General features: G+C 33.0%; 3 protein-coding genes across 3 annotated transcripts; all 3 read left to right on the top strand.

The window, feature by feature from the left end:
- The first annotated feature begins 4345 nt into the window (after nucleotides 1-4345).
- LOC7479638 (uncharacterized) lies at nucleotides 4346-9448 on the top strand. The gene is made up of 5 exons (XM_006380896.3): nucleotides 4346-4991; nucleotides 6792-6904; nucleotides 6984-7355; nucleotides 7800-8589; nucleotides 8950-9448. The coding sequence occupies exons 1-5, from the start codon at nucleotides 4727-4729 to the stop codon at nucleotides 9018-9020; spliced, it is 1611 nt and encodes a 536-aa protein (XP_006380958.2). The 5' UTR covers nucleotides 4346-4726; the 3' UTR covers nucleotides 9021-9448.
- Nucleotides 9449-13562: 4114 nt separating this feature from the next.
- On the top strand, nucleotides 13563-21356 carry LOC7479637 (4-alpha-glucanotransferase DPE2). Its single transcript, XM_024604253.2, has 23 exons — nucleotides 13563-13980; nucleotides 14235-14631; nucleotides 14963-15077; nucleotides 15197-15252; nucleotides 15355-15482; nucleotides 15604-15730; nucleotides 15859-16055; nucleotides 16362-16440; nucleotides 16609-16647; nucleotides 17105-17224; nucleotides 17375-17476; nucleotides 17650-17733; nucleotides 17830-18072; nucleotides 18155-18280; nucleotides 18475-18549; nucleotides 18689-18760; nucleotides 19316-19435; nucleotides 19589-19686; nucleotides 19898-20057; nucleotides 20183-20281; nucleotides 20379-20576; nucleotides 20727-20820; nucleotides 20920-21356. Exons 2-23 carry the CDS (start codon nucleotides 14278-14280, stop codon nucleotides 21162-21164), a joined length of 2931 nt encoding a protein of 976 aa, XP_024460021.2. The 5' UTR covers nucleotides 13563-13980; nucleotides 14235-14277; the 3' UTR covers nucleotides 21165-21356.
- Nucleotides 21357-22073: 717 nt separating this feature from the next.
- Nucleotides 22074-25116, top strand: LOC7495673 (phosphatidylinositol 4-kinase gamma 8). Its single transcript, XM_024603590.2, has 4 exons — nucleotides 22074-22230; nucleotides 22423-22465; nucleotides 22579-22684; nucleotides 23078-25116. The coding sequence occupies exon 4, from the start codon at nucleotides 23187-23189 to the stop codon at nucleotides 24873-24875; it is 1689 nt and encodes a 562-aa protein (XP_024459358.2). The 5' UTR covers nucleotides 22074-22230; nucleotides 22423-22465; nucleotides 22579-22684; nucleotides 23078-23186; the 3' UTR covers nucleotides 24876-25116.
- The last annotated feature ends 1319 nt before the right edge of the window (nucleotides 25117-26435 follow it).

Here is a 26435-nt window from a genome sequence, read left to right as displayed (position 1 = left end):
TAAAAATTGTTTTTTTTGTTTTTTTGTAATGAAATCTAAAAAGATTTTATATCGCATTCTAGGAAAAATAAAAGGTTTTACATTAAGCTTATCTGTTTTGTATAGTAGTAGTGTAGAGTTTTTTTTAAAAGTATTTTTTAATTTATTTTTAATATTAACACACTGGGATTATAAAAAAAAACATTGAAAAATTAATTTAATATTTTTTAGATGAATAATAATTTAAAAAATCTGAAAAGAAAATTGTAAAAAAAAAAATGATTGAAAATTTTCATATTAAAATTCAAAATTTTAAAATGGTTCAAATAAAATGACAAGGGTTAGGATCCATTGCCGACAATCACTAATCAACATCGTCCATCGTCATTAGTCTTTATCTTTATCGTAATTAAACATTCAAGAATAAATAATACAACAGAGTTGAACACAATCTAAATATTGAATTTTTTTTCTAACGGGATCTAAAAAGATTTTATATCACACTCTAAAAAAAAATAAAAAAGGTTTTATATTATTTGTGTTTAACAGTGTGATAACAGTTACTTTTCAAAGTGTTTTTTATTTTAAAATATATTAAAATAATATATTTTTTTAAAATTATTTTTGACACCAACACATTAAAATAATCTGAAAACATAAAAAAAATATTAATTTAAAGTAAAGAAAAAAATAAAAAAAATTTAATTATTTTCAAAAGCTCTTCCAAAATGCAATGTCAAACACACCCAGATGCGTGAGATTGTGATGAGATATGTTTCTTAAAATAATTTTTAATTAAAACATATTTAAATTATTTTTTAGATTTTTTTTTATTTTTTACATTAATATATAAAAATCATTAATAAATACTTAAAAAATATTAATTTTATGTTTTTTTCTTCAGATAAACAACAATTCTAGAAGCATTTAAAAATTAAGTAGGCTGTAACGTAAAAATACGAATACCAATTAACAGTAGATCATTGACTGAAAGCATGTTTTACCCAATTAATAAGAGGATAAAATCCACATGTCAATGGCTTGAGATTGATTCCTCGTCGTATATGGCAAGCATTTAGCAACATGTGAATCTCAAGTGAACACCATTACATGCCAAGTGTAATCATTCGATCCAATAAAACTTCATAAAAAATTTGCTTATTAATTATTTGTAAAAATAAAAGCATGGTGAAAGTGCATACTTTCAAACCCTGATATTTGAAATCTTTTTTTTTTGAACAATTAGTACATTCATAAATTTAATTATTCTATACAAATAAAATGATTTAATTTGCACCACTAACAATGTTAAATTGCGAGGATTTTATTTAATTATGTACATAAATTAATTGATCACGTAACTGAAGTATTCCAGTAATGTTTTTAAAATACACCAATATTAGAAATACACTTGAAAATATGATTTGAGGTAATGTCTAAGGTGATTATTTTCGGTTGAGTTTAGTTTTTTATATAAAAAAAAGTAATTAAATTGATTTTTTTTTAAAAAAACCGAAATTAGTTTAAACCAACCGGTTTTGATTCGGTTCGGTTTTTTAGACAAAACCGGTTCAAACCAGCTTGGCTCGGTTTTTTTCAGGTTTTTTCAGTTTTTTTCCGGTTTGGATTCGGTTTTTTCGATTTTAGACTTATAAAACCGAAACCGAACTGGTCGGTTTTTTTAAAATTTTAATTGATTTAATAGTTTTTTTTCATGGTTCGGTTTTTTTGATTATTTTTTTCCGGTTTTCTCGGTTTAATCGATTTTTTTACTCACTCTTGGTAATTCCCGGTAAAAAAGGCGCCAAAATAATATTTCTTGAATTTTTTTTTGTTTAAATGTTTCTTTTTTCGAATTTCAATTAAACCACTCAGATCCTAATTTGTGTGTTAATGATAATCTACTATTTTCTTACCATGTTTTTTTAATATCTAAACCCATTGGCAAGGGATTCGATGGACGGGGATGATTTTTCTTTCTCTTCATGCTCATTGGGATCTTCTGTTAGGTTAGTGTTTTAGAACAAAAAAATATATAAATATTTATGGTTTAAATAAACGAAGATAAACACATGAGATAAATACACATGACAAATATAAAGTGAATTTCTATTATTTTAAAACACAGCTAACACTCTATGAATTAAATCCTGTTTGGAATTGAGTTTAAACATTTTTTTATTATTAAAAATTAATTTTTTTTCTTCAAATTAAATTCTTGTAGTATTTTTGATCATTTTGATGTGCTGATATAAAAATTAAATTATAAAAATTATAAAAATATTATTTTAATACATCTTAAAGTAAAAAATATTTTAAAAAACAGTATTCATTTACTGTACTTTCAAACATCGCTTTAATACTCTTAAGATTATAAAAAATTATTAATTATTTGATATATTATTTAAATAATATTATTAATTTTTCAATACTATACTGTAAATTAAATATGAAGATATAAATTTTTTATTTTCACCATCTTTATCTTTTTATCTCAAGAAAAATAAGTAACATTAACTAAAAACTCTGAATATATCTTGAACAATATAATATGAGAAGATTCAAATTTACTCCGCTAAAAAACTGAAAAAAACAAGTGTAGTCAAGAATGATTTGGAGCATTAATGCAGGGTCTTTTCTCATAAATTACCACAGCCTCTATGAAGCCACACATCTAGTCCTAGCCCACTGGTCAGTGCGCAGGTGGTGCCCCGCCCCATTTCCATCAAAACTCACTGGTCACTGCCCAATGGTCCCTACCCATTTTTTTTTTTTTTATCCAGTACGATAATAATTATAATTATAATAATTCTTGCTAACAATTTTGTAAAAATGCCAGCAATTCTATAGCCTCGTGAACGGAAATAGTAAACCGAAAATAAATAGTAAAATAGTATTTGCTATTTATAGTAAATTTATATTTATCTTCATATTACATCAGTTTCGAGTTATGTGATTATTAATATAATAATTATTTGAAGATTTATATAATCGTTAATTTCATAATCTGTAAAATTAATTAAGATACGCACAAACTGACCCACACATCCACATTAATAAAAAAAAAATTTATTTAAAGATTGACATGGCGTAACTTTCAAGTTAGGATTGGCTAGTTTTATTTTTAAAAAACAAAATAAATTAAAATGATATTTTTATATTTTTTAAAGTGTTTTTTTATTTAAAAATATATTTAAATATTTTTTTTACAATAATATATTAAAATAATCTAAAATTATAAAAAATAAATAAATTTTTACAAAAAATACTTTTCTAACTCCAAAAATAAATGGAATTGGGTTCAAGAACAAGAAAGGTGACATTCATGCACCTAGACAAAAGCAATTCTCACAGTTGGATTAAGATAAACCATTTTTTAAATAAAGGTGGACTATTAGTGAAGCTAACTTTTCTAATTGTGATCTTAGAATTGCTATGCGCGCGCACACACACAATCAATTTAAATCTCAACCATCAAGATCAATCAAACACAAACCTCTAGTTCATAATTATTAAAAGATCTCCATCTCCACAATTACTTGGTTTTGAATTATAATCCATAAAAAAATTACTTTCCTAATCTAAAACAACAACTATATTGAAATCACACTAAAAACTAGAAATTCACAAAATAAACGATGAACATAACACCCATTACAAACTTTTCTAGAATACTGTTCATGCACTGTCATGTTTTTTTTTACGTTCTAAAAGCATTTTTGAAAAAAATTAAATTTTTTTTATTTTTTTATTTTTTTCTTTGCTTTAATTTTTTTTTAATGTTTTCAGATCATTTTGATGTGCTGATATCAAAAATAATTTTTTAAAAATAAAAAAAATATTATTTTAATGCATTTCTAAATGAAAAACACTTTAAAAAACAACCCCAACCACACTTCCAAACACTTTTAGCAGTTTATATTTTTTAAAATATTTTATATTTTTAAAATATTAAATTATTATTTTTTATATGTTTTTTTTGAAAGTTTTGATATACTAATAAAAAAATAAAAAACACTATTTTAACTTATATTCACCCATTTAATATTGTAGCAATTTATATTTTTTAAAATGTTTTTCGTGTAAAAAATATTAAATTATTACTTTTTAGAATATTTTTGAAAGTATTGACATGATGGTGTAAAAAATAAAAAATATTATTTTAATATATTTTTAATTAAAAATTGTTTTTGAAATGTATCTTGTAACACACTGTGTGAAACTTTAAATTTAAAACTGTATTACAAATTAAAAATCAAAACTAACAAGTGAAAATAAATTACCATAAAAAAGGAAAGAAAAGACATCACAATAATAATAATAAAAAAACAACAGATAAACCACCACCACCTCTCGTTAATCCAAAAACTGACCACGCTTCCTACAGATAGTTACTCCACTCTCCCTCTCTCTCTCCCACTTCAAACCCTAACTATCATTCCATATAAACAAATTCAAACTATAAAATATAATATTAAAGATTTACTAGGACTACAAGTCTACAAGCAAAAGGGTCCTTCTCTTTTCTCCCTTCTTCTCTAGAATTCCCTTCTTCTAGCACTCTCTATTTCCCTTCTTCTTCTACTTGTTGCTCTTTCACTTTCTTACTCCAAAACAAAAAATGGGTTCAACAAACAAAGACCCAATTCACCACCAAACAACCCAAGTCCATTCTCACCACGAAGAAGAATCAAGAAGGGCCATAGTTTAGAGGGGGGTTGTTTTGTGTAGTAATATTGGCTACATTATGGGAAAAGTGGGAAATGGTGTTAATGGTAGTGAAGAGGAGCAAGGAATAGGTACAAGTGATGAGAATGGAGAGCAAAATGTAGAGAGGAGATTTTGTTGTTTTGGATGTAAAGACAATTTTATTGTTACTAGGTTTATTGGATTTAGATGTGTTTTTGTACTTTTATTATCTGTTGCTGTTTTTCTGTCGGCTCTTTTTTGGTTGCCTCCTTTTATAAAATTTGCAGATCAGGGGGGTCTGGATCTGGATTACAGGTTTAAAGGTAGGGATCGATTTTCATTTTTTTTTAAATTTTTTCTGGGTTTTTGGATCTGTGGGTGTTGGCATTTTGAACCAGGGACGGATCTGGATTATTTATTATTTATTTTTTCAGTGGATATTTTTTTGTTATGTTTAATTCGTGGGTATTTGTTTTTTGTTCGGTGAGGTTGTTAAGAAGTGTTTGGTTGATAGGAAAATGCGAGAACAAAGAGGAATGCGGAATTTATCACTTTGGCTTTTTTTTTTTTATGGTTGCTTGAATTTGGGGTTTTGAAAGTGGTTATGATCAGTTGGTGGGGTATTGGGTTGGTGAGAAAATGTAGGGAAAGTAAATGATTTTTTTTTTAACTGAGGAAACAAGGTAAACTACGCAGCGTTTAGTAATTTAAAACTGGAGTCTGAAAATCTTATTGTGGTTTGACAATTTTGGTTTATTTAGATTTGGTCAAGCTAGATATACAAGTGAAGGAAGAATTTTGGTATCAGAGTTTCTATATCAAGGTGGTGGTCTTTTGCGTTTCTAAATCGAGTATAGGTCTGGATTTTTGAGATATAGACCTAGGTTTTGGGACATGGATTTCTTAATTATGGATTGTTTAAGACTGAAATTTAGATGGATGGGATATGTTGTACGGTTTCGTGCTAGTTTTAGTAAATACAATCTATGATGCATGCAAAACAAGAAATTTGAATTGCACAAAATAATTGCTCAATCATGGTATTTCCGGAAGCTAAATAGGTATCTGCTTATAGTACTATAACTGGACTTCGTGTACTGTATGCCTTTTCTATAATGATAGTCGCAATGTTCTTGCTAAAGTTTTTTCTTTGTTTAAAATAATTTGTCATTGCAATATGTTGCTATTGAGTAGTATACTGTGCAGTATGCTGTTCCATGTTGATTATGCATTAAGTATGAACTTACACCCTTCAAATTTATTAGCCTATCCACTTAATAGTGCTGATAATTGGATGGAAGCTTTAACAAGGTGTTGGAGTCTGCCGATGTGTTATGTTCCATAGATGATAGGTCTTCATATCATAGTCATGCATGGCTGCTTTTGTTAGGTGCTGCAAGCGAGGTTTTGCTGAGTTCTTTAATGACCGATGAATTTGGTTTGGCTTTCAATTCCAATGAATTGGTGACAAAGGTGTTATTAAGCTTAGTTCAGCTGCATATCTAGTATCTTGTGGATAATTTGAACTGAATTGGTTCTTTAATTAAGTTATCACTGGTGTTTTTCATGATGCTGATAAAGCATTCATGTAGTGTACATGCCTTTCGGGTCTCAATCATGCAGCACCTTTTATGGGATTCATTTTCATTTTGGAATAGGAATCACCTTCAGTCACATTGTGCTGTTGATATGTGCAAAAGTGTAAAATGGTTCAGTGGAGAGTATCATTGGTCATTACAGGCGTTGAGGTTTGTTTCATTGACGCGACATGTGTTATTGGATGCCTCTGTGTGATAAACATCAATGGATTTGTAGACATCCCTTAATGCTTTTACAATGATGTCAGTGTCTTAACAGTGAGTGAATCGTTTCTGCAAAAGAAAGAAAAGGACATTAAAAAATGATAAGAGAAAGGTGTTGGTTTTGAAGCTGTAGAAGAAAATGGCAAATGAAAATGTGCCTTCATGCTATATGTTATGTGGGTGCATGCAATGAATGATTCTGTTTATTTGATGTGCATTTTATCTTCACAAGTCCTTTTGTGAAATTATTTCATGGGTTCAAACCATGAAATTCACTCTTTCAATTGTTGTTATTAACATGTTCAATTTTTATGTATTCAGATCATGATATAGTAGCAAGTTTCCTAGTCAATAAGTCGGCTTCCTTGCTGGAGGACAATATATTGAAGCTTCAAGATGATATTTTTTATGAGATGAATGTTCCAAATACCAAGGTATTCACTTGATTGATCACTCTTGTATTATTCAATCCATACTTTCTCAATTTTGATTCAAATTCATTTGTTGAATCAGGTTGTTATCCTGTCTCTAGAGCCTTTCACTGGATCAAACACAACAAAGGTCGTGTTTGGGGTTGATCCTCTTGAAAATGATTCAAAAATAACATCAACCGATCAAAGTCTAATCAGGAGCTTGTTTGAATATTTGGTTGTAAACGACTCATCTCTCAGACTGACTGACTCCTTGTTCGGAGATGCCTTCTCTTTTGAGGTGCTAAAATTTCCTGGAGGAATTACCATTATTCCACCACAGAGTGCTTTTCTTTTGCAGAAAGTGCGAATACCATTCAACTTCACCTTGAATTTCTCTATTTTTCAAACACGGGAAAATTTTGCAGATCTGAAAAGTCAACTGATGACAGGACTTCATCTAACAACCCGTGAGGTTTGCTGATAATTTGCCTCCTTTCTTTTAAACTATGACCTATTTTGCACTTTATGTAACAACTATTTGTATCCATACATGTGTGTGAGGTATCTCTTTACAGCAGCGTTTCAGTATTCCAACTTTTGAATGTGTATTTGAGAATGTAGCATGGTATGTTTGTGTATTGGTAGTGAGGGATCATGACTAAGGATTGGGTCCTTTGAAGTTGTGTAAAAAGCGAGTTGGTAGGAATATGTGAAGGAAGGGTTTCTTTCCTGCATTTAGAATCCTTTTTTCTGAAATGGAGAGAGAAACTCATGTGATGTAACTTTTTATCCATCAAAGATTCTATTCCATGGTCGCTCAAATAGAGATATGCCTGTCAGTTTCTCTAGAGAATTGATTCATTTACCCCTCTATGGTTTGCTGTGCAGAATCTGATGGTTTGATGTTTGAATGCAGAACTTGTATATAAACTTATGGAATTCACAAGGTTCAACAGTGGCTCCCCCTACTACTGTTTTGTCATCAGTTATACTGGTTATCGGGAATACCCCCAGGTTAAAGCAACTGGCTCAAACCATCAGAGGTCATTCCAAGAATCTTGGCCTGAATAACACTGTTTTTGGTAAAGTGAAGCAGGTTCGTCTATCGTCCATCTTGCAACATTCTCTCCATGGTGGTGAAGACAGTGCCCCCTCACCTTCTCCTACATCTCTTCCTAACCCCCCTCACCACCACCGCCGCCACCACCACCACCACCGACACCACCACCACCACCACCACCACCACCACCACCACCACCACCACCACCACCATTCCCACCCCCACCATGCCCATGCTCCTGCAATTTCACCTGTACCTTCAACTAAGAGAAGTGCACCTGCACCTGTAGATGGTTCACCTGCCCCATTGAAAAGTTCACCCGCACCTCATAACAGCAACGGAGCAAAGCCTCCTGGTTGTCAATTTGGGTGTAAAAGAAGGTTTACAGGGAATGGCAGAAAGGGGTCTCACTTAGCCCCTTCAAATGCACCTGGTAGTTCTCCTCACATGTCTGCCACCTCACCTCAACCTGACAATGGTCCACCATCAGTGTCACCAACCCCTTCACCAATTTCCCAAACAATTCCTGCATCTAGTCCTTTGCCAAATGTAGTCTTTGCCCATGCTCAGCCACCATCAGGGGGTAAACCTGAGGAGCCTTATGACACAATGCCGTCAGTTTCACCATCACCGGCACCATCTTCATGTGAGTACATTAAATAAACTAAGTGCTTCTTATCAGAGATAAAAGCATAGATTTAATACTTTCTTTTCTTTGTAAATGGATGAAAATTGTTTCTCTGCATGGGACATTCATCCCCTTATTTTTCATTCCGGCTCTCTTACTGCATATTTGTCAATGAAACATCACATGGGTTAATTTGTTTGGTATTTGTCAATGAAACATCCCCTTATTCCCCTTATTTCTAAAACAATATCTTTTCTTAGATGGGCAATGGAAATCTTTCACGCATGAAACCATGCTCCAATGATCTGAAACTGCTGGACCATTATTCAAATGGTTATATTCACATGAATGCCATGTACTGAACATCTACTTTTGCAGCTTCTTCAGGTCATCTCACTGTTCAATGGTCAATTGTGCTATGCCTGGCTGCTCTTGTATTACAATTATAACAAAGCAAAAGAGAAACGGTCTATTTTCTAGTTAAAATCACTTCTCTGGGAGTCGAAGGACTCAACTGCATCTTGCAATTCAGACAGACAGAACAAACTGGAGGAGTTAAAGTGGGAGCAACGCAAAGGGCGTGCCTCACATCCAAGTGGATACATGTTTTTGTGCGTGTAAATATTTGATTAAAAAGTTCAGCATGCAGATGCATTTTCAGGTCAAAGTCACAGAGGTGGCAGGTCTTTGATTGTATTGCTGCTGTTGTGTATTCTCTTCTGCAGAAATGTTAGAAGGAAAAAAAAAGCCAAAAAAGAAAAAAAGAAAAAAAAAGAACAAAACAAATGTATCAAATTACCATTTTGTTTCTCATCCCTGCCAAGTCAATCAGGTATGATTTTTTATCCTAAGGCCCCCCCCTGCATATTCTCTTTCAGTTTTGCCTTCAAACTTTTAGCCTTTAGAATCACAATGGCCGGATCTTGTGCATGGTGTATTGGTGTTTTGCCTAAGCCTGTTCCCTTAATTTCTTTCGAGAGAGAGAGAGAAGGAAAAAGGAACAGAAGATGCAGCGCTTCAATAATTCTTCTGTGTTATCTGTCCCATTTGTTGTATGTATTGGAGCATGGGACGAGGGATATGGTGGTTGAGTGTTGGGTGGATAGGGTTCATCTGGTATCAATGTCTCTGTTCAGATGAGTTTTATTTTTGATATTAGCATATCAAAAAATATATATAAAAATAATTTGAAGAAAAAAAATAAAAAATTTTTAATTTTTTTTAAAAGGGTTTTTGAAACTCTAAAACAAATTGGTTCTTACTTAGTAAAGATGGCATTAATAACATTGTTATTTGGGTTCCGTCCTGAGGCAGTAAGAGCAGTCACAAATTCAAACCTTATTTGGTTATTGTTCGCTCAACTCTCTTTGATGGAGATTCCTACTTATCATTGATGCGATGTTCATGCTACATGTTGGCCAGAGAGAGAGCCAACTGGCTCGGCAAAATCCTTTTTACTTGCTTTGTTGTCCTCGCCATTTTATACCCTGTACAATAATAATTCAAGGCTAAAAAAATTTATTTATAAATTATAGTTGGATTGTAATGCTAAATATCTTTTAAGTATACTAGATAATTACTGGTATTTGTATGTTTTTTAATGAAAAAAATTAAACCATATGATATAGTTGACAACTTGATTAAAAATCAAGATTATATATATTTTTATTTTTATAAATATTAAGACGATAAAATATAAGATTTATTTGGATTTATTTATATTTATTTAAATTAACTTAGGTTCGTTTGATAAATTTTTAATCTATATCATGAGACTTTGATAATTTTATATATAAAAAATTATTATATTAATTTAATTTTGAGTGATGAAATTAAAAATTAAATTCAATTAGAGAAATGAGTCTACTCAATCCATATTAATTTATCAAATGTTATGAGACTGAGATAACTGTATTAAAAAAAAATTAAAATAAATTATAAAGATTAATTTTCTATTAATTCAATGTTGAAGGATAATTTTTTTTATTAAAAATCAATTAAAAAAACAAAAAAAATATCTCGAGTCAACTGAGTTAACTTGTCAAATTCAAATCATGAGACCTGAATAACTATATAGAAAGAAAACAAAATTATAAATTGAAATTCTCCATCGATCTAATATTAAAAGGTAAAATATTAAATTAAAAAAAAAAGAAAAAACTTAAGCCAATATGGTTAACTCGTAAAACTCGTGATCCAGGTTAATCTATCAAACTTATTTTATAAAATTAAAATAACTTTATATAAAGTAAATTAAAATAAATTAATAATAGACAAGTGTTTGGCAAGAATCTCTCCAAACAGACCTTTAGCTGCTAGAATGATCAATCAATGAGTCGGTTTATCATGCAGCAATATAAATAATATCATTGCGTTAAGTCGAGAGATTGGGATCATGATTCAAGCTGCAAAAAAATACTTGGATTATTGAGTCAAATATTTCGAGTTAATCCAGATTAATTATTAAAAAGAATTTATTGGTGTTGAAAGGGCTTCATTAACCCATCAAACAAGCCGAGTTAGTTTTCAAATTATAATTTTTTCAAGTTAATTTATTTATCGATCCGTGCCGAGTTTAATAAAAATATTTATAGTTACTTGTTTAGTTTATCCAAAGTTTATCCAAGTTGGTTATTTATCTGAACAAGGTTTATGAGGTAAAATGTAAGCTTGAATTCTCATCATAAAAACAAACAAATAAATAAAAATAGTTGCTCTTACGGTCCGTCCCCTCCTCCATCGCCTCCATAGTCTACACAGCAAACCTGATATGGGTGCCGAGTTCCCATGGAAGCCCTGAGGAAATCAAGAAGGGGCTTCAACACCTTGCCCCTCTCTGTGACGCCCCTGTTGTGGTTTTTTCATATTTTTCCCCTTGCTATACTCGCTGTTAAAGCATTAATAATATTTTTTACACCTTTGAGGATTGACTGTCTCATAAAATTCCTGTGAATTGCACGGATTCCTTGCTAATTTCTTTATGTGGAGGCAAATTTTCTATCCACCTCCCTTATCATGAGCGACTGAGCTTTGTCTGTGTGAATAAAATATATACTTTATGCCTTGAAATAATATCAAAACATGGACACTAGAAAATGGAACTGTGAAAATGAAAGGTTCTGTTTTCTTTCTTCTAAATAAAAATCTTGGAGATTGAGACAAGAAAAGCATCCCTGTAATAGTCCCAGACAACACAAAAGGCTTGAAGGGTTTTTTTAGATTGAGTTAGTGGTTATGGTTTAAAGTGTTTTTTTGCTTAAAAAAACATCAAAATGATGTTTTTTTATTTTTTAAAAATTATTTTTGATTAAAAAATACTAAAAAAATATTAATTTTAAATAAAAAAAATTCTAATATTTTAAAAACACGGATTGAATTGTCGTTTCCAAACAGGCCGAAAACAATAGCTTGAACACTTTATTCTACCCTTCTTAATTATTGTTATTTGATTCGTTCCTTAATTATTGTGTGCCGTAATGTCTGAGATAGTTAACTTTGTAGTTAATAATTAAAAAGTTTAAAGTTTGGTAATATGGTTTAGAATATTTTTTGTTTAAAAATATTTAAAAATAATTTTTTATTTATTTTTGATATTAATATATCAAAATCACGTAAATTTATTAAAAAAATATTAATTTGATATTTTTTTAAATTATATATATTTTTAAAACGCATTCAAATATAGTTTTAAATATAAAAATAAATAGTGTTTTAAATAAATAGAGATAAGGTGTAAGAAGTTGAAAGTGAGTGAGATTTTTTTATTTTTTTAAAATTAAGAACAGCCTTAAAAAAAAGCTTAGATCATTGAATTAATTGTTTCTATTAAAATAATATTATTAATTGTTAGTGGTTATGGTTTAAAGTGTTTTTTACTTAAAAATACATCAAGATGATGTTTTTATTTTTTTTAAAAATTATTTTTGATATCAGCGCATTGAAACGATAAAAAAACACTAAAAAAATATTAATTTTAAGCAAAAAAAATTTAATTTTTTTAAAAACACATGTTAAACTGCGTTTCCAAACAAGCCAAAAACAATAGCCTGAACACTTTATTCTACCCTTCTTAATTATTGTTATTTGATTCGTTACTTAATTATTGTGTGCCGTAATGTCCGAGATAGTTAACTTTGTAGTTAATAATTAAAATTTTAATGTTTGGTATTGTGGTGTAAAGTGTTTTTTGTTTAAAAATATTTGAAAATAATTTTTTATTTATTTTTAGTATTAGGACATCAAAATCATGTGAAATTACAAAAAAATATTGATTTAATATTTTTTCAAATCAAATATCTTTTTAAAACGCATTCAAATATAATTTTAAATATAAAAATAAATATTCCTTGGAGATAAGGTGTAAGAAGTTGAAAGTGAGTGAGATTATTTTATTTTTTTAAAATTAAGAACAGCCTTAAAAAAAAAGCTTGGATGATTGAATTAATTGTTTTTATTAAAATTATATTATATATATATATATATATTTTTTTTTAAGATTTTCTCTTAATATTGACACTTCTCATTTAGATTGGTTTTTTCTAAATTATTTAGGTTACTAAAAATCTAATTAGCCGAATTAAATTTTATATGGTCAATATCCTATTTTATTTAACTAAAATCATCATGAATTAGGTCGTCAGTTCTCGGATTTAATATTAGCGTCAACATTTATAATTTTTTTTTGAAAATCTAATAAAAAGAGTTCAACACACTCCACTTGGCAGAGAAATATGATTATTCAAATAATTCTTTTATAATCATTGGACATATCAAGACAATTGACCAAACTGAAATCATCAAAATCTTTTGAATGAAGTCTAGCCAAATTTTTAATTGTCATCAAAGAGGAATTTATAATTTTTTTTGAACCATATAGCTCATGATTCATGCATCTATTCACAAATTGTTTTTCTTAAAAAAATGTATAATTAATAATATATATTAGGACTGAATTTTGGATTTATTTATAAATTCAGACAGTTTGTTAGCAAGTGGAGGTGGATCCAGCAACAAGGGACACACAAACTTGGAGAGTTCTCTCTGTGTGCCAACACTCGTGAGTTACAAGTGTGTGAGATTCTCCCTTGTGGAGAGCTTTGGATTTGATTTTCATTTCTAACCAGCTAAGAGACACACCCACACCCTTGTTGTCTCCTTTTCGATTCACAAAAGAAAAATATCAAAGCTCAACAATTTGCATATTCTCTTTCCAATAAAGAATCAATAAAAATATCTTTGTATTGAGAAAGTGATGATCATTTCATTATCTGCAAAGTAACCTCACCTTTCGCTGCATTGGAACCAAACGAACCCCACTCTTGGATTCCTTTGTTTCTGTAAGAGGCACTGACTGCTCTTTGTTGGCTTTTAACAAAACGTGGAAACTAGTCTCTTTTGATTGAAGTAAAGGTGATTACTGCTCATATTTCGATTAAAGATTCAATCTTTATCTCCTTTTCAAGTTAATCACTTGTAAATTTTGATCCGGGCACTTGTTGTTTTTGGTCAAAATATAAAATTTTGCATCGCTTCTTTAAGTTCATGATTTTTACCTTTCGGGTCATTCTAGTTATGCTATGTTTATCAGTTAGTTTTGCGAAGTTTTTTTTTTTTTTAATATATAAAAAGTAGTTACTAACAGAATGCGTTTTGGGTTACGGTAGAAATCAAGAAATATCACCAGGGTCTGATTTGTTTCTCAAAGAAATGGCAAATTTGGGATTGTTTACTGGGACCAAGATTGTGAAGTCAGTGAATGTGAGTTTTAGATTACCATATTATACTCACTGGGGTCAGAGACTGCTTGTGTGTGGATCTGAACCTGTCCTGGGTTCATGGGATGTGAAGAAAGGCTTGTTATTGAGCCCTGTGCATCAAGGTGAGGAGCTCACATGGTGTGGAAGTGTTGCAGTACCGAGTGAATTTAGTTGCGAGTACAGTTATTATGTGGTGGATGATGAAAAGAGTGTGTTGAGGCGGGAGATGGGAAAGAAGCGTAAATTGGTATTGCCCGATGGGATAAATGGTGGAGAGAATGTGGAGCTTCATGATCTTTGGCAGGTGATGCTTTGTGCTCTTTTCTTTCACCCCTTTTCATGCTTTACGAATTGGTGTTTTCCATTTTCATTTTGTAGAAATGTTCTTTAAAGGATTCTTTCTGTGCCCATTATTCTGGAAATGTATGTAACGGCATTGTTCTGACATGTGTCACCAACAGATTTTTCTTGTAAATAGAAGTCATCTCACAATAACAATTGCTCTTCATGGTTAGAATTATGTTGGCTTCATAATGATTCATTGATTGAAGGGGCGTAGAGTTTACGAATAAAACAATGTTGGTTTCTTCACATGTAACTTTGCTGATGTAAAAGTTCATTTTCATGGAATTCAGACTGGTGGTGATGCCATCCCTTTCAGAAGTGCCTTCAAAGATGTCATCTTTCGCCAAAGTTGGGGTTTGAACATAGAGAGACCCCTTGGAATTCAGAATAAGTTGGACATGGAAGGTAATTGTACAGACTTATTAATGTTCAATCGTTGTTGCTGTTGCTATTGTTGTGTTAATGTTTGTGCCTGATTTCTGTTTGCTAACCTTTTTTCCTTTGTGATTTCTTAACTATAATAGATGCAGTCCTTGTCCATTTCAAAATTTGCTGCCCAAATGTAGAAGAAGAGACATCAGTAAATTCTCTCTCCCTGCTGAGCTGCGCACATTTGTCTGCAAGCAAAGTTATGCATGCTCTTTTCAGCATTACACCTATTTATGAAGTTTGATATGTCCAGGTATATGTAATTGGCAGCACCGCAAAGTTAGGGCAGTGGAAAGTTCACGATGGGCTTAAACTTAACTATGCTGGTGACTCAGTTTGGCAAGCAGATGTTGTGATGCAAAAGGGTGATTTTCCATTAAAATATCCTTTCGAAGCGTTCCCCCCCAAACAGTTGGATGTTTTCTAAATCATTTGGTTATCGTTACACTGTTCTCTCCCTCACTGTGTGTGTCTCTGTTTGTCTTCCTTAATGGTTGTTTACGTATAAGTACTGTAAATACGGAAAGGCAGGAAACTTTTCTTTGGAAACTGGTGCACATCGCGACCTTTCTATTGACTCTTCCAAAGTTCAGCCAAGATATATTTTCCTTTCAGATGGCATGATGCGAGTAAGCTATAAAGATTAACTCAAATGTCAGCATATGTTGTTGTCAGCATATGTTGTTGTCAACATATGTTGTGGTGCTGGGGACTTTTCAATCGTGATTATAATTCATATGTATATTTTTTTAAATAGGAAATGCCTTGGAGGGGTGCTGGTGTTGCAATACCAATGTTTTCTGTTAGATCAGAAGCTGATCTTGGGGTTGGTGAGTTTCTTGACTTGAAGCTTCTTGTTGATTGGGCCGTTGAGTCAGGGTTCCATTTAGTCCAGCTTCTACCGATCAATGACACATCCGTGCATGGCATGTGGTGGGATTCATATCCATACAGGTATGCAACAGAACTACCATTTATAGAACACAGAATTTAGTATTACAGGGGGACTCTATATAGATTGTATTAAGGCATAGTTAAGTCGATTTTTCGAAGACAGAAAATGTCTTCAATTAAATCACCTGGTTAAGAAAAATAAGCTCTGACATCATCAATTTAATTGTTTGTTTTCTCTAAAATTTCATGATGTCGCAGTAAAAATTCCACTTAAATTTTTTTCTTCTTAAATTCTTGCAGCAAACAAGGATTTGATTGGCGAGCTCATTTAAAGTTTTCTCCTGCCTTGGTTTTTTGTTCTTGCAGCTCACTATCTGTGTTTGCATTGCATCCACTATACCTGAGAGTAGAGGCACTTTCGGAAAATCTACCGGAGAATATCAAGGTGGTTTCATAGGCTGTTCATTTTGTCCTATTTTACAGGATACAAGAGTAGATTTTCTTTATTATATGCTGGCAATTACAGTGAACTATATTCTTACCTATTAAACTTGCTTTTTACCCATTCCTTTTTGTTGTAAACACCCTTCCTTTCCTTTTCTTTTTCTTGCAGAAAGAAATACAGGAAGCTAGAGAGCAGTTGGATGGAAAGGTTTATTTTTTTGCGATTCTTCAACTTCATGAAGGAACACATTTCTGATGTTCATCTCTGTTGTTTTTAACGACTTGTTGTGACCCAATTAAGAAAATGACAAGAAATTAGAAAAGGAGTGAACCATGATGTTGCATGCTTTCCCTACAGGACTGGCCTGCAGGATCAGTTCTTCAGTGCTTTAGCTCGTTACAAAGGCATGAAAGCAATAAGCCATCACTTGCTATTCGATTACCTAGCTCCATCTTATATCCCTTAGTATAATCTTGTACCTTGATGTAGTTCTTGGATGGGAGGGAACAAGCACTCATGTTAGGCAGTCTCAAACATCATTTTAACAAGATTTTTGTCTTCATGAAAAAGAAAGAAAATAAAAGTCCAGAACTTGTGATTAGAATTATGATAATATGGCTTAACCAGTCCTTGTATTAACATATTTGAGCTTGGATCTGTGCAGGATGTTGATTATGAGGCTACACTGGCTACTAAACTTTCAATTGCCAAGAAAGTGTTTGAACAAGAGAAAGATTTGATACTCAACTCTAGTTCCTTTCATAAATATTTCTCTGAGAATGAGGTCTTACAGACTTATATTTTCTTCTTCCTATGATCATGACCATTACTCCTAAAGTACTTTGATGTGCAATTTGAACTTTGATCATTTTTCTCCTTGATTATACTCTTTAGAGCCAATTGGTTATCTAATGTATGTTTTACTTGATTGCAGGAATGGTTAAAGCCCTATGCAGCCTTTTGTTTTTTGCGGGACTTTTTCGAAACATCAGATCACAGCCAATGGGGTCGTTTTTCCTGTTTTACAGAAAAAAAGGTTGTCATCTCTTTGGCTTTTCGTTCATCCAAGTTGAGATTAAATATCATTTGTTTAAATTTTATCGGATCTTTTCACACATGATAACTAGGTAATATAGATCTTCGATTCAATTTCATAAACAAAGTTATGTTATTTAAAATCTCTGACAAAATTGCACCATTTTCACACAGCTTGAGAAACTTGTCTCAAAAGACAGCTTGCACCACGACATAATTCGCTTCCATTATTATATCCAATTCCATTTGCATTTACAGGTAAGTTAATTGGTCTGATGATATTTGTCTATCATTTGCAATTTCTCTTAAGCCAGCAGTCGGTCTTATCTTGTTTGTATCATAATTTACTGGCAGTTGTCAGAAGCTGCTGAATATGCAAGAAATAAAGGGGTAATATTGAAAGGAGATCTACCTATTGGTGTAGACAGAAACAGTGTGGATACCTGGGTCTATCCAAACTTGTTTCGCATGAACACCTCCACCGGAGCACCTCCAGATTACTTTGATAAAAATGGGCAGAATTGGGGCTTTCCAACTTATAATTGGGAGGAAATGTCAAAAGACAACTATGCTTGGTGGCGTGCACGTCTAACACAGGTTTTGCACTCTACATATGATGATCATGTCTTACTTTTCCTTCGTTTCTTTCTGAAGAATAACTTATTTGTTTCAATTACAGATGGCAAAATACTTTACAGCATACAGAATTGATCATATTCTAGGTTTCTTTAGGATCTGGGAGCTTCCAGAGCATGCCATGACAGGTCTGATTGGGAAATTCCGGCCGTCTATCCCTCTAAGTAAGGTATAGCAGCACCCTCCTAGCTTTCCCGCATGAAAAGTAAGTTTAGAGGATGCAAGAGCAATTTAGGCTTTGCTATAGGGTACTGGAGTTCTTATAAAGCCTAAGTACCCTTGCAGCACTAGTCCTGAAAGCACCTGGGAGAGCAATTTCCTTTCATGTTCTATTAAATATGTTCAAATAATGTTCTGCTGCAGGAAGAACTTGAAAGAGAAGGAATTTGGGACTTTGATAGGTTGAGCCTCCCATATATCCGGCAAGAGTTTGTACAGGTTACTGAGTTTTCTTTGTTGGCTGTAATATGGTCTATACTTCTGATGATTATCAACGTATTGCATTTGACTTATGACCTTAAACTAAATCAGACATTATGAGCATGTTGATTTACCCTTTCCTCTTTTTTTTTTTCAGGAAAAATTTGGAGCTTCTTGGACCTTTATTGTGTCAAATTTTCTGAACGATTATCAGAAGGGCCGCTATGAGGTAAAGTTATGCTTTTAGTTGATAATCTTTGAGGTCTACCTCTGAGCATTTTGACTGAACCAAAGTTGGTCTAGTGAAGAATTTGTGACTCCCAATGAGCCTCTAATGGTCTTTTGAATTCTTGTCTTAAAGGAACCTTTTCATATGAATGGACTGAACTGTCTTGCAATTTCTGATATTAAATTTCTTCCATTAAATTTCTTATCTGGTTCTTTCAAGTTGTTTTATAGTCTCCATTCTGTTATAGCTCCAACATATGTGCTTCTTCTTCTAGCCATTTGATTTATTATATCCCCATATATAATGCATTCTTCTAGTAATCCATTTCTGAAATTCTGTTGACTTGATATAGACAATCATGAGCTTGTATTTAGGGACTCAAGTTTGGTGGTGTTCTTGAAGCATCATTTTTAGTCTTACTGTCAGGAAAGCGATTCTGAATTCTTATCGCTTCTCATGTCTATTTACATCTGCTTCAATCTTATTGTATCATATTCGGTGTTTTTGTTTTGGTCTGAAAAATTGGTTGACTCATTTTTCTTCAAATTACTCTAGTTCAAGGAGGATTCTAACACGGAGAAAAAGATTGCTTCCAAGTTGAAGATGCTTGCAGAAAAGTCCATGTTATTGGAGAGTGAGGACAAGATACGCCGTGACCTGTTTGATCTTTTGAAGGTAGCATATAGTGAAAAATATTTATATTCCCATAATTTTGGTAATATGGGATTTATGCCAGACCTGTCTCTTGATTGCTTTAGAGTGACTGTTCAATATTGATCCTATTACTAGTCTCAGTCCTTGGTTTTGATCTGTTAATTATGTTTGTAGAATATAGTTCTTATTAGAGATCCTGAGGATGCAAGTAAATTCTATCCTCGTTTCAATCTCGAGGATACTTCAAGTTTTCAGGATTTGGATGACCACAGGTACTCTAATCATATGTATTATGGGAAATTCCTAGTGCATTTATTTTGAAAGACCTATAGAAGAATAAAGTAAACTAAAAGTTATGCATCCCCCTTTTGCTTATTAATATTTCTGGTGTTCAGTAACCAAGTACTAGTTTTTTTCCTTGTTTTCAACAACCTCCTCAATTCCTGCTGATATAGCTTCTCTTACCGTTGTCATGCAATACAGCAAAAATGTTCTCAGAAGATTGTACTATGATTACTATTTTCACCGGCAAGAAAATCTATGGAGGCAAAATGCTTTGAAGACTTTGCCTGCTCTCCTGAACTCGTCAGATATGCTAGCCTGTGGGGAAGATCTAGGTCTCATTCCTGCTTGTGTTCACCCTGTATGTTTGTTCAATCCTTCCCAACTTCAACTCTAACTGCCCACATTTCCACTCTTTTTAGTTATTTTATTATTTCAAATCTGCATTCTGTAAAAATCAAAGCATGATTGGATAATGTTATGCAGGTCATGCAAGAACTAGGAATGATAGGTTTACGCATTCAACGTATGCCCAGTGAATCTGACCTGGAGTTTGGTATTCCTTCTCAGTACAGCTATATGACGGTGAGTTCTAGACTTCTTATGCTATATTTCTATGTCTATTTGTTCCCTACAGTTCCATTAGAGTGATATTAATTGGGCTGGCAACCATGTGCTTCAGGTGTGTGCTCCATCATGTCATGACTGCTCGACCTTTCGTGCTTGGTGGGAGGAAGATGAAGAAAGAAGATGCCGATATTTCAAGAACTTGGTGGGGCCTGATGCAATTCCTTCTAGTCAATGTGTTCCAGATATAGCACATTTCGTCATAAGGCAACATGTTGAAGCTCCATCAATGTGGGCAATCTTCCCTCTTCAGGTACTGTGACTTGGCTTGATTATCAAACATCAAATCTTAGGCTGCTATAGGGAAATCTGTATCATAACCAGTGAATATTTCATTTCATGTATTAGATCGATGTTGATCAATGTAAATTCAAACTAAACCATTGGTTTTCTTAATGATCAGGATTTGTTAGCACTAAAAGAAGAGTACACGACACGTCCAGCAACAGAGGAGACGATCAATGACCCAACAAATCCAAAACATTACTGGAGATACCGTATGTGTTCAATTCCATTTCTATAGATAGATATAGTTAGATACTAGATTTTCTTCCAGCTAATAAACAAAGCCGATTATTTCTGTGTCATGTTCTCAGGTGTACATGTAACATTAGAGTCTCTGCTTAAGGATAAGGAACTCATAACAACCATCAAAGGTCTTGTTCGAGGGAGCGGACGCGCACATCCTTCTGTTCAAGAAACCGATGAGCTAGGGAATCAAGAAACAATAGTATTGATTCCAGGCAAACATCAAGTTACCACTGGTCAGGAAAAGATTTCCGTCGGAAAGCAACTAAATGGGGTTCCGAGAAAAGAGACTTGCGTTCCACAAGTCCTGTGATATCTTCTACGACACTCGCACATCTTGCAGCCATTAGGGCTGAAGCCATGCATAAGCTTGTACAATACGAGCAAACTATGGGATGTCCTTGTTCACATGATCCTCTTGTGAGAGTCAACATCCTTCTTATAAATGGCTTGCCAATTTATAATTTGAAGTCCTTCCTTTTAATAAATGCATACTATTTGTCAACGTTATTATACAATTAAACTAGATTACCTGATTAGCTGGCTAAGTCAACTTGATTACTTGTTAATTTGATTTTTAGTTCAGGTTTATTTCAAAACAAATTAGACTAGAATTGACATGGTTTGACTTGGTCAATCCGGTAGTTTAACTATGACATGTTTAAAACTTAGTTTGATTTTTCTAAAAAACAAAAAAGTTTAATTGCTTATTGATCCAAAAAATTATCATGGATCACTTATTGAGTTAATTTTTTGAATTATTGAGTTAATTTCTGAATTATCAATTAATTTGGGTTAAATTATATTTATTAAAATAATTAATTTTTGTTTTTTTATTAGAATTGACCTAACTAAATTTGAATTACATATAAGTTTTTTTCTCTCAAAATTGAACAAAAAGAAAGATAAAAAAGACATCAGGAAAATTAAGTTATGTTTTTTTTAATAAATAAAAAAAGAAGAAATATTCTGCCGAAAAGAGTGGATCTCAACCGGTTTCACAGGATGCCCCACTTGCAAGGTGAAACGGTTACAGAAAACGAGAGAGTATAACCGGAAGCCAGCCTGTATGACACAATAAGAATCTGCCGCGTCTTAACATTGCTCTTCTTACGTGGCCTTTTCTGATTGGCCAGTGACAATAATAAGCCACAACGGTTGGCTAAAATTGGAAAGACCAAATTTAGGCAGAAACTAACTTTTAAAAAAGGGGGAGGGAAGGAAAGGCAGTTAAAAAAAAGAAAAAAACAAAAAAAAAAACAGAGGGTGGTAGGAGTGGTGGAGAGAGGTTTTTTGGAAATTTTATTTTCCGGTGACCGGACTCGTTCGTCGCTCCTGTTGCTTTCCAGTCTTCCTGAATGCCTTAATCAGCGTTCAGGGTATTTCCTTTTTCTTTTACTGTCATTGCTTTGTTCCTAAGAAACACAACATTAGGACATCAACAAATGATCATATGATTACATTTTTTTTTGTTAATGTCTGTTTGAAACAATTAGTTGTGAATTTTACTACATGATCCTTAACCGATGTTTGATTAATTTATTTGTTTTGTCCTTGATTTTTTTTTTCAGAAAAGTTTTGGAGATTTACCCGCGAGGAACGAGAGATTAATAGGTGATCAATGTTGTTGAATAGGGTCTTAATCCTCATTTTGTCACAGAATATGGGATGTGAAATTTGATCCATGTGGTTTAATAATCTCCAATGTTTTTAATCTGGTATTGTAGGTGATGAAGGATTCAAAAATTTGGTACATTTTGGCCTGTATTTCGTGGGCTGTACTTGAGTGAAACAAAAGGAATCCTAGCACTTGGCTTTTCCCACCAATATTGTGTAAGCATACATTGTCTCTCTGTGTTTAATTCTGTGAATTCTTGTTGCTCAATTTTCTATCTTTTCCTGTTGTTCATGGAAGATTTGCCACAATTATACTGTGGTTATGTAAAAAACTTTTGAGGTCCATGGTATTCTTGATGTCCCACATCTTTAAACTTTTAAATTTCCTTGAAATCTGGTGAATTGTTGGAGGAATTTGAATTGCTGTAATGGGATCAAAGCATTGTGGAATGCTGGTAAGAAAGCTATGTTATGAGGATTATAGAATTAACCTTGGTTTGAATCCTAGATCTGTGATGCTGTTGTTGATTGTTGTTGAAATTTTCTAGATATGAGCCCTAGATGTTGTTGGTGACTGATTTTGATGTTGTGCCTGTTATGGATATGTAGAAATATGATGGCTAATCTCCCATGGAAGACTAAAACTCTGGGAATCCTCTGAGAAGAACTGCCCTTGGCTTGCACTACTGCCATTCTCACCTGCACGAGATTCAACAAAATGGCGGTAGCCATTGATCAACATCATGGATTCAAGCCATTTAAAAGATCTCAGAGATGTAGACTCCAATCTCTAACTAACTATGACTTAAACATTCTTGAAATTGACCAAACCAATCTTTCCAGCTTAAAACAAGCATTCGAAGTAGTTAAATTTCACAGAAGCTTCTCCAGTCCGTGTTTTTCCTTGGCCACTAGAGTTGAAGAAGAGCTCGACACTACTCCAAGGATTGAGATTCTTGGTGGCCATGGAGCCCCGAGAGTCCGTGATCTTGTTGTTGAGGTTGCCATAGCTTTGGCCTCCGGTGTTGATCCCATACCAGTATCAAGTGGACTAGGTGGTGCTTACTTTTTGCGCAGCAGGAATGGAGATAATATTGCACTGGCAAAACCAATTGATGAAGAACCTTTAGCCTTCAATAACCCGAAAGGCTTTGGGGGGCTGATGCTTGGCCAACCTGGTATGAAACGATCAATTCGAGTAGGTGAAACTGGACTTCGCGAATTAGCTGCTTATCTACTAGACCATGGTGGGTTTGCTGGTGTTCCTCCAACAGCATTAGTAAAGATTTCCAGTGTTGGGTTCCACGTTAACGGTGTTGAAAATATTTCAGCTCCGCCCTGCAAGATTGCCTCACTCCAACGTTTTGTAGAACATGAATTTGATGCTGGGGAATTAGGCTGTTCTGGTTTTTCAGTTGCTTCTGTTCATCAGATTGCGATTTTTGATGTAAGAGTCCTAAATCTTGACAGGCATGCTGGAAATATACTTGTAAAAAAGAACGATCAGAAGGAAAAATATGCAGCCGGGGCAGCTGAGCTCGTGCCTATAGACCATGGACTTTGCCTACCTGAGTGGCTTGATGATCCTTATTTTGAATGGCTGCATTGGCCTCAAGCCTTAGTTCCCTTTTCAGAATCTGAACTTGTGTACATATCCAATCTTGATCCATTTAAAGATGCAGAGCTCTTGAGATCTGAGCTTAGTTCTTTAAGGGAATCTTCTATCCGAGTTCTTGTTCTCTGCAGTATTTTCTTGAAGCAAGCTGCTGCGGCTGGCCTCTGCCTTGCCGATATAGGCAAAATGATGACCAGGGAGTCTTGTAGTGGAGAGGAAAGTATGAGTGTATTAGAGGATCTTTGCACAAAAGCAAAGGGAGCCGTTGTTAATGCATCAGATGATGAAGAGGATAATATGGATAGCAGAGAAGAAAAGGACGAGTTTGAACTATTTCAATTCGATGAGGAGACTGAGCACATTTCTGCTGAGGTAATGGATCTCCATCAGCTCTTACAGTCCCCTACCGAGATTGCTAAGCCACCTAAAATTGCAAAATTCTCACCTGTAAGATCACTGCCTAGGTCGCAAGATGAAGAACTATCTCCGTTGTTTGAGGAAACTGACCACGAAGTCAAAAACTATAACGATGGTGATGATAGCAACAGGACTTCCAAAGAAAATGGCGGAGACAACAATGGGGACGACAGCAAACTAGGGGGTTTAACGAGGAGCAAGAGCTACTCAGTCCGAAATAGGGCTTGCGAATCCGAGGGCATTTCTTTTGGAGACTTGAGTGAAGGTGAATGGAAATTGTTCTTAGAGTGTTTCGAGAAGCTTTTGCTGGAGGTTCTCGAGGGCACAAATTGTGGCAGCTTGAAGCAACGGTTGGGAACTTCTTGCCAGTTCTGAGAAAGTTGAGGGGTGCTTGTATCTGGTTGGAGAAGCATGTACATTGCCCCTGTAGATTGTAGATAAACATTTAGGATTAAAAAGTGATGGGCAGATAGCCATCCTTTCCCTTTATTTTTGTTTCTCTTCCATTTTTCTAATATCTTTGTATACAGAATTGTGAATATTGTCCTTTACATGATTGATTCTTCTTGCTAGAAGTTGCATCTGAAATTATTGCAGTAACGTTATTGGATGTAAATGGCTCTGTCATGGTGGGTATCAACAGCAGAAACCAAGAAATATTTGGTGCTAATTAAGAACATCATCTACTCTTGGATCTTTGATTTCTGCAATGATCAGGATCAGATAGGTTTAACGCCTATGTTTACATGGTTCCAAGGAGATTGTCGCAAAACGTAGCAGATGCAGCCAACAATCAGGCTAGGTTAATTCTTTCAAATTAAAAGTAGAGTTGAAAAGTTGATGCTCCCAAAATTCATGCGTCTTGTCAAGTGGAGCTAGCGTGAATTTCATTTCATTCAAGGATCCAATCACCAACTTTATTAGACAGGCTTTAGCCCTATGAAGATCAAGGCTTGAAGCCATTTCAAACTACGACTGTAGAAACAAGCTCATTAGAGATATCCTTCGTGGACCAGCACATCAAAATTAAACCCATCAGTCGTGCATTGTGAGTCAGTAGCAACTAGTAAGAGTCATTCCATATCGGCTATTATAATTATTAAATTCAGTTTAATTTAATATTTGATTTAATTTGATAAATTCACTTGAAAACTTATAATTTAGAATTTTATCTAGATTGAATTTTAAATTAAAAGTTTTCAAGTGAATTTATCAAATTAAATCAAATATTAAATTAAACTGAGTTTAATAACTATAATATCCGATATGGAATGACTCTTACTAGTTGCTACTGTAGAGATATCCTTCGAGGACCAGCACATCAAAGTTAAACCCATCAGTCGTGCATTGTGAGTCAGTAGCAACTAGTAAGAGTCATTCCATATCGGCTATTATAGTTATTAAACTCAGTTTAATTTAATATTTGATTTAATTTGATAAATTCACTTGAAAACTTATAATTTAGAATTTTATCTAGATTGAATTTTAAATTAAAAGTTTTCAAGTGAATTTATCAAATTAAATCAAATATTAAATTAAACTGAGTTTAATAACTATAATATCCGATATGGAATGACTCTTACTAGTTGCTACTGTAGAGATATCCTTCGAGGACCAGCACATCAAAGTTAAACCCATCAGTCGTGCATTGTGAGTCAGTAGCAACTAGTAAGAGTCATTCCATATCGGCTATTATAGTTATTAAACTCAGTTTAATTTAATATTTGATTTAATTTGATAAATTCACTTGAAAACTTATAATTTAGAATTTTATCTAGATTGAATTTTAAATTAAACTAAAAAAAATATTAATTTAATGAAATCTAGTTGACATTGTTAAATTTGGTTTAAATCCAACTTGATTAACTCTAAAGAGGTTTTTTTTTTTTAATTTAATAAAATTTAAAACAATACCGTTTTATAACAATAATTGAC

This window comes from Populus trichocarpa, chromosome 6 (genome assembly GCF_000002775.5).
Source record: "Populus trichocarpa isolate Nisqually-1 chromosome 6, P.trichocarpa_v4.1, whole genome shotgun sequence".
NCBI classification, from domain to species: Eukaryota; Viridiplantae; Streptophyta; class Magnoliopsida; order Malpighiales; family Salicaceae; genus Populus; species Populus trichocarpa.
Note: the sequence above shows the minus strand (reverse complement) of the source record. Positions and strands in the feature narration are given on the sequence as shown.

Coding starts and splice junctions, on each gene's coding strand:
- LOC7479638 (XM_006380896.3), top strand. CDS start 4,727: ATGGGAAAAGTGGGAAATGGTGTTAATGGTAGTGAAGAGGAGCAAGGA. Junction 4,992..6,791: donor TCTGGATTACAGGTTTAAAG/GTAGGGATCGAT, acceptor TTATGTATTCAG/ATCATGATATAGTAGCAAGT. Junction 6,905..6,983: donor TGAATGTTCCAAATACCAAG/GTATTCACTTGA, acceptor TTGTTGAATCAG/GTTGTTATCCTGTCTCTAGA.
- LOC7479637 (XM_024604253.2), top strand. CDS start 14,278: ATGGCAAATTTGGGATTGTTTACTGGGACCAAGATTGTGAAGTCAGTG. Junction 18,281..18,474: donor CGTCTATCCCTCTAAGTAAG/GTATAGCAGCAC, acceptor GTTCTGCTGCAG/GAAGAACTTGAAAGAGAAGG. Junction 18,550..18,688: donor TCCGGCAAGAGTTTGTACAG/GTTACTGAGTTT, acceptor TTTTTTTTTCAG/GAAAAATTTGGAGCTTCTTG.
- LOC7495673 (XM_024603590.2), top strand. CDS start 23,187: ATGGCGGTAGCCATTGATCAACATCATGGATTCAAGCCATTTAAAAGA.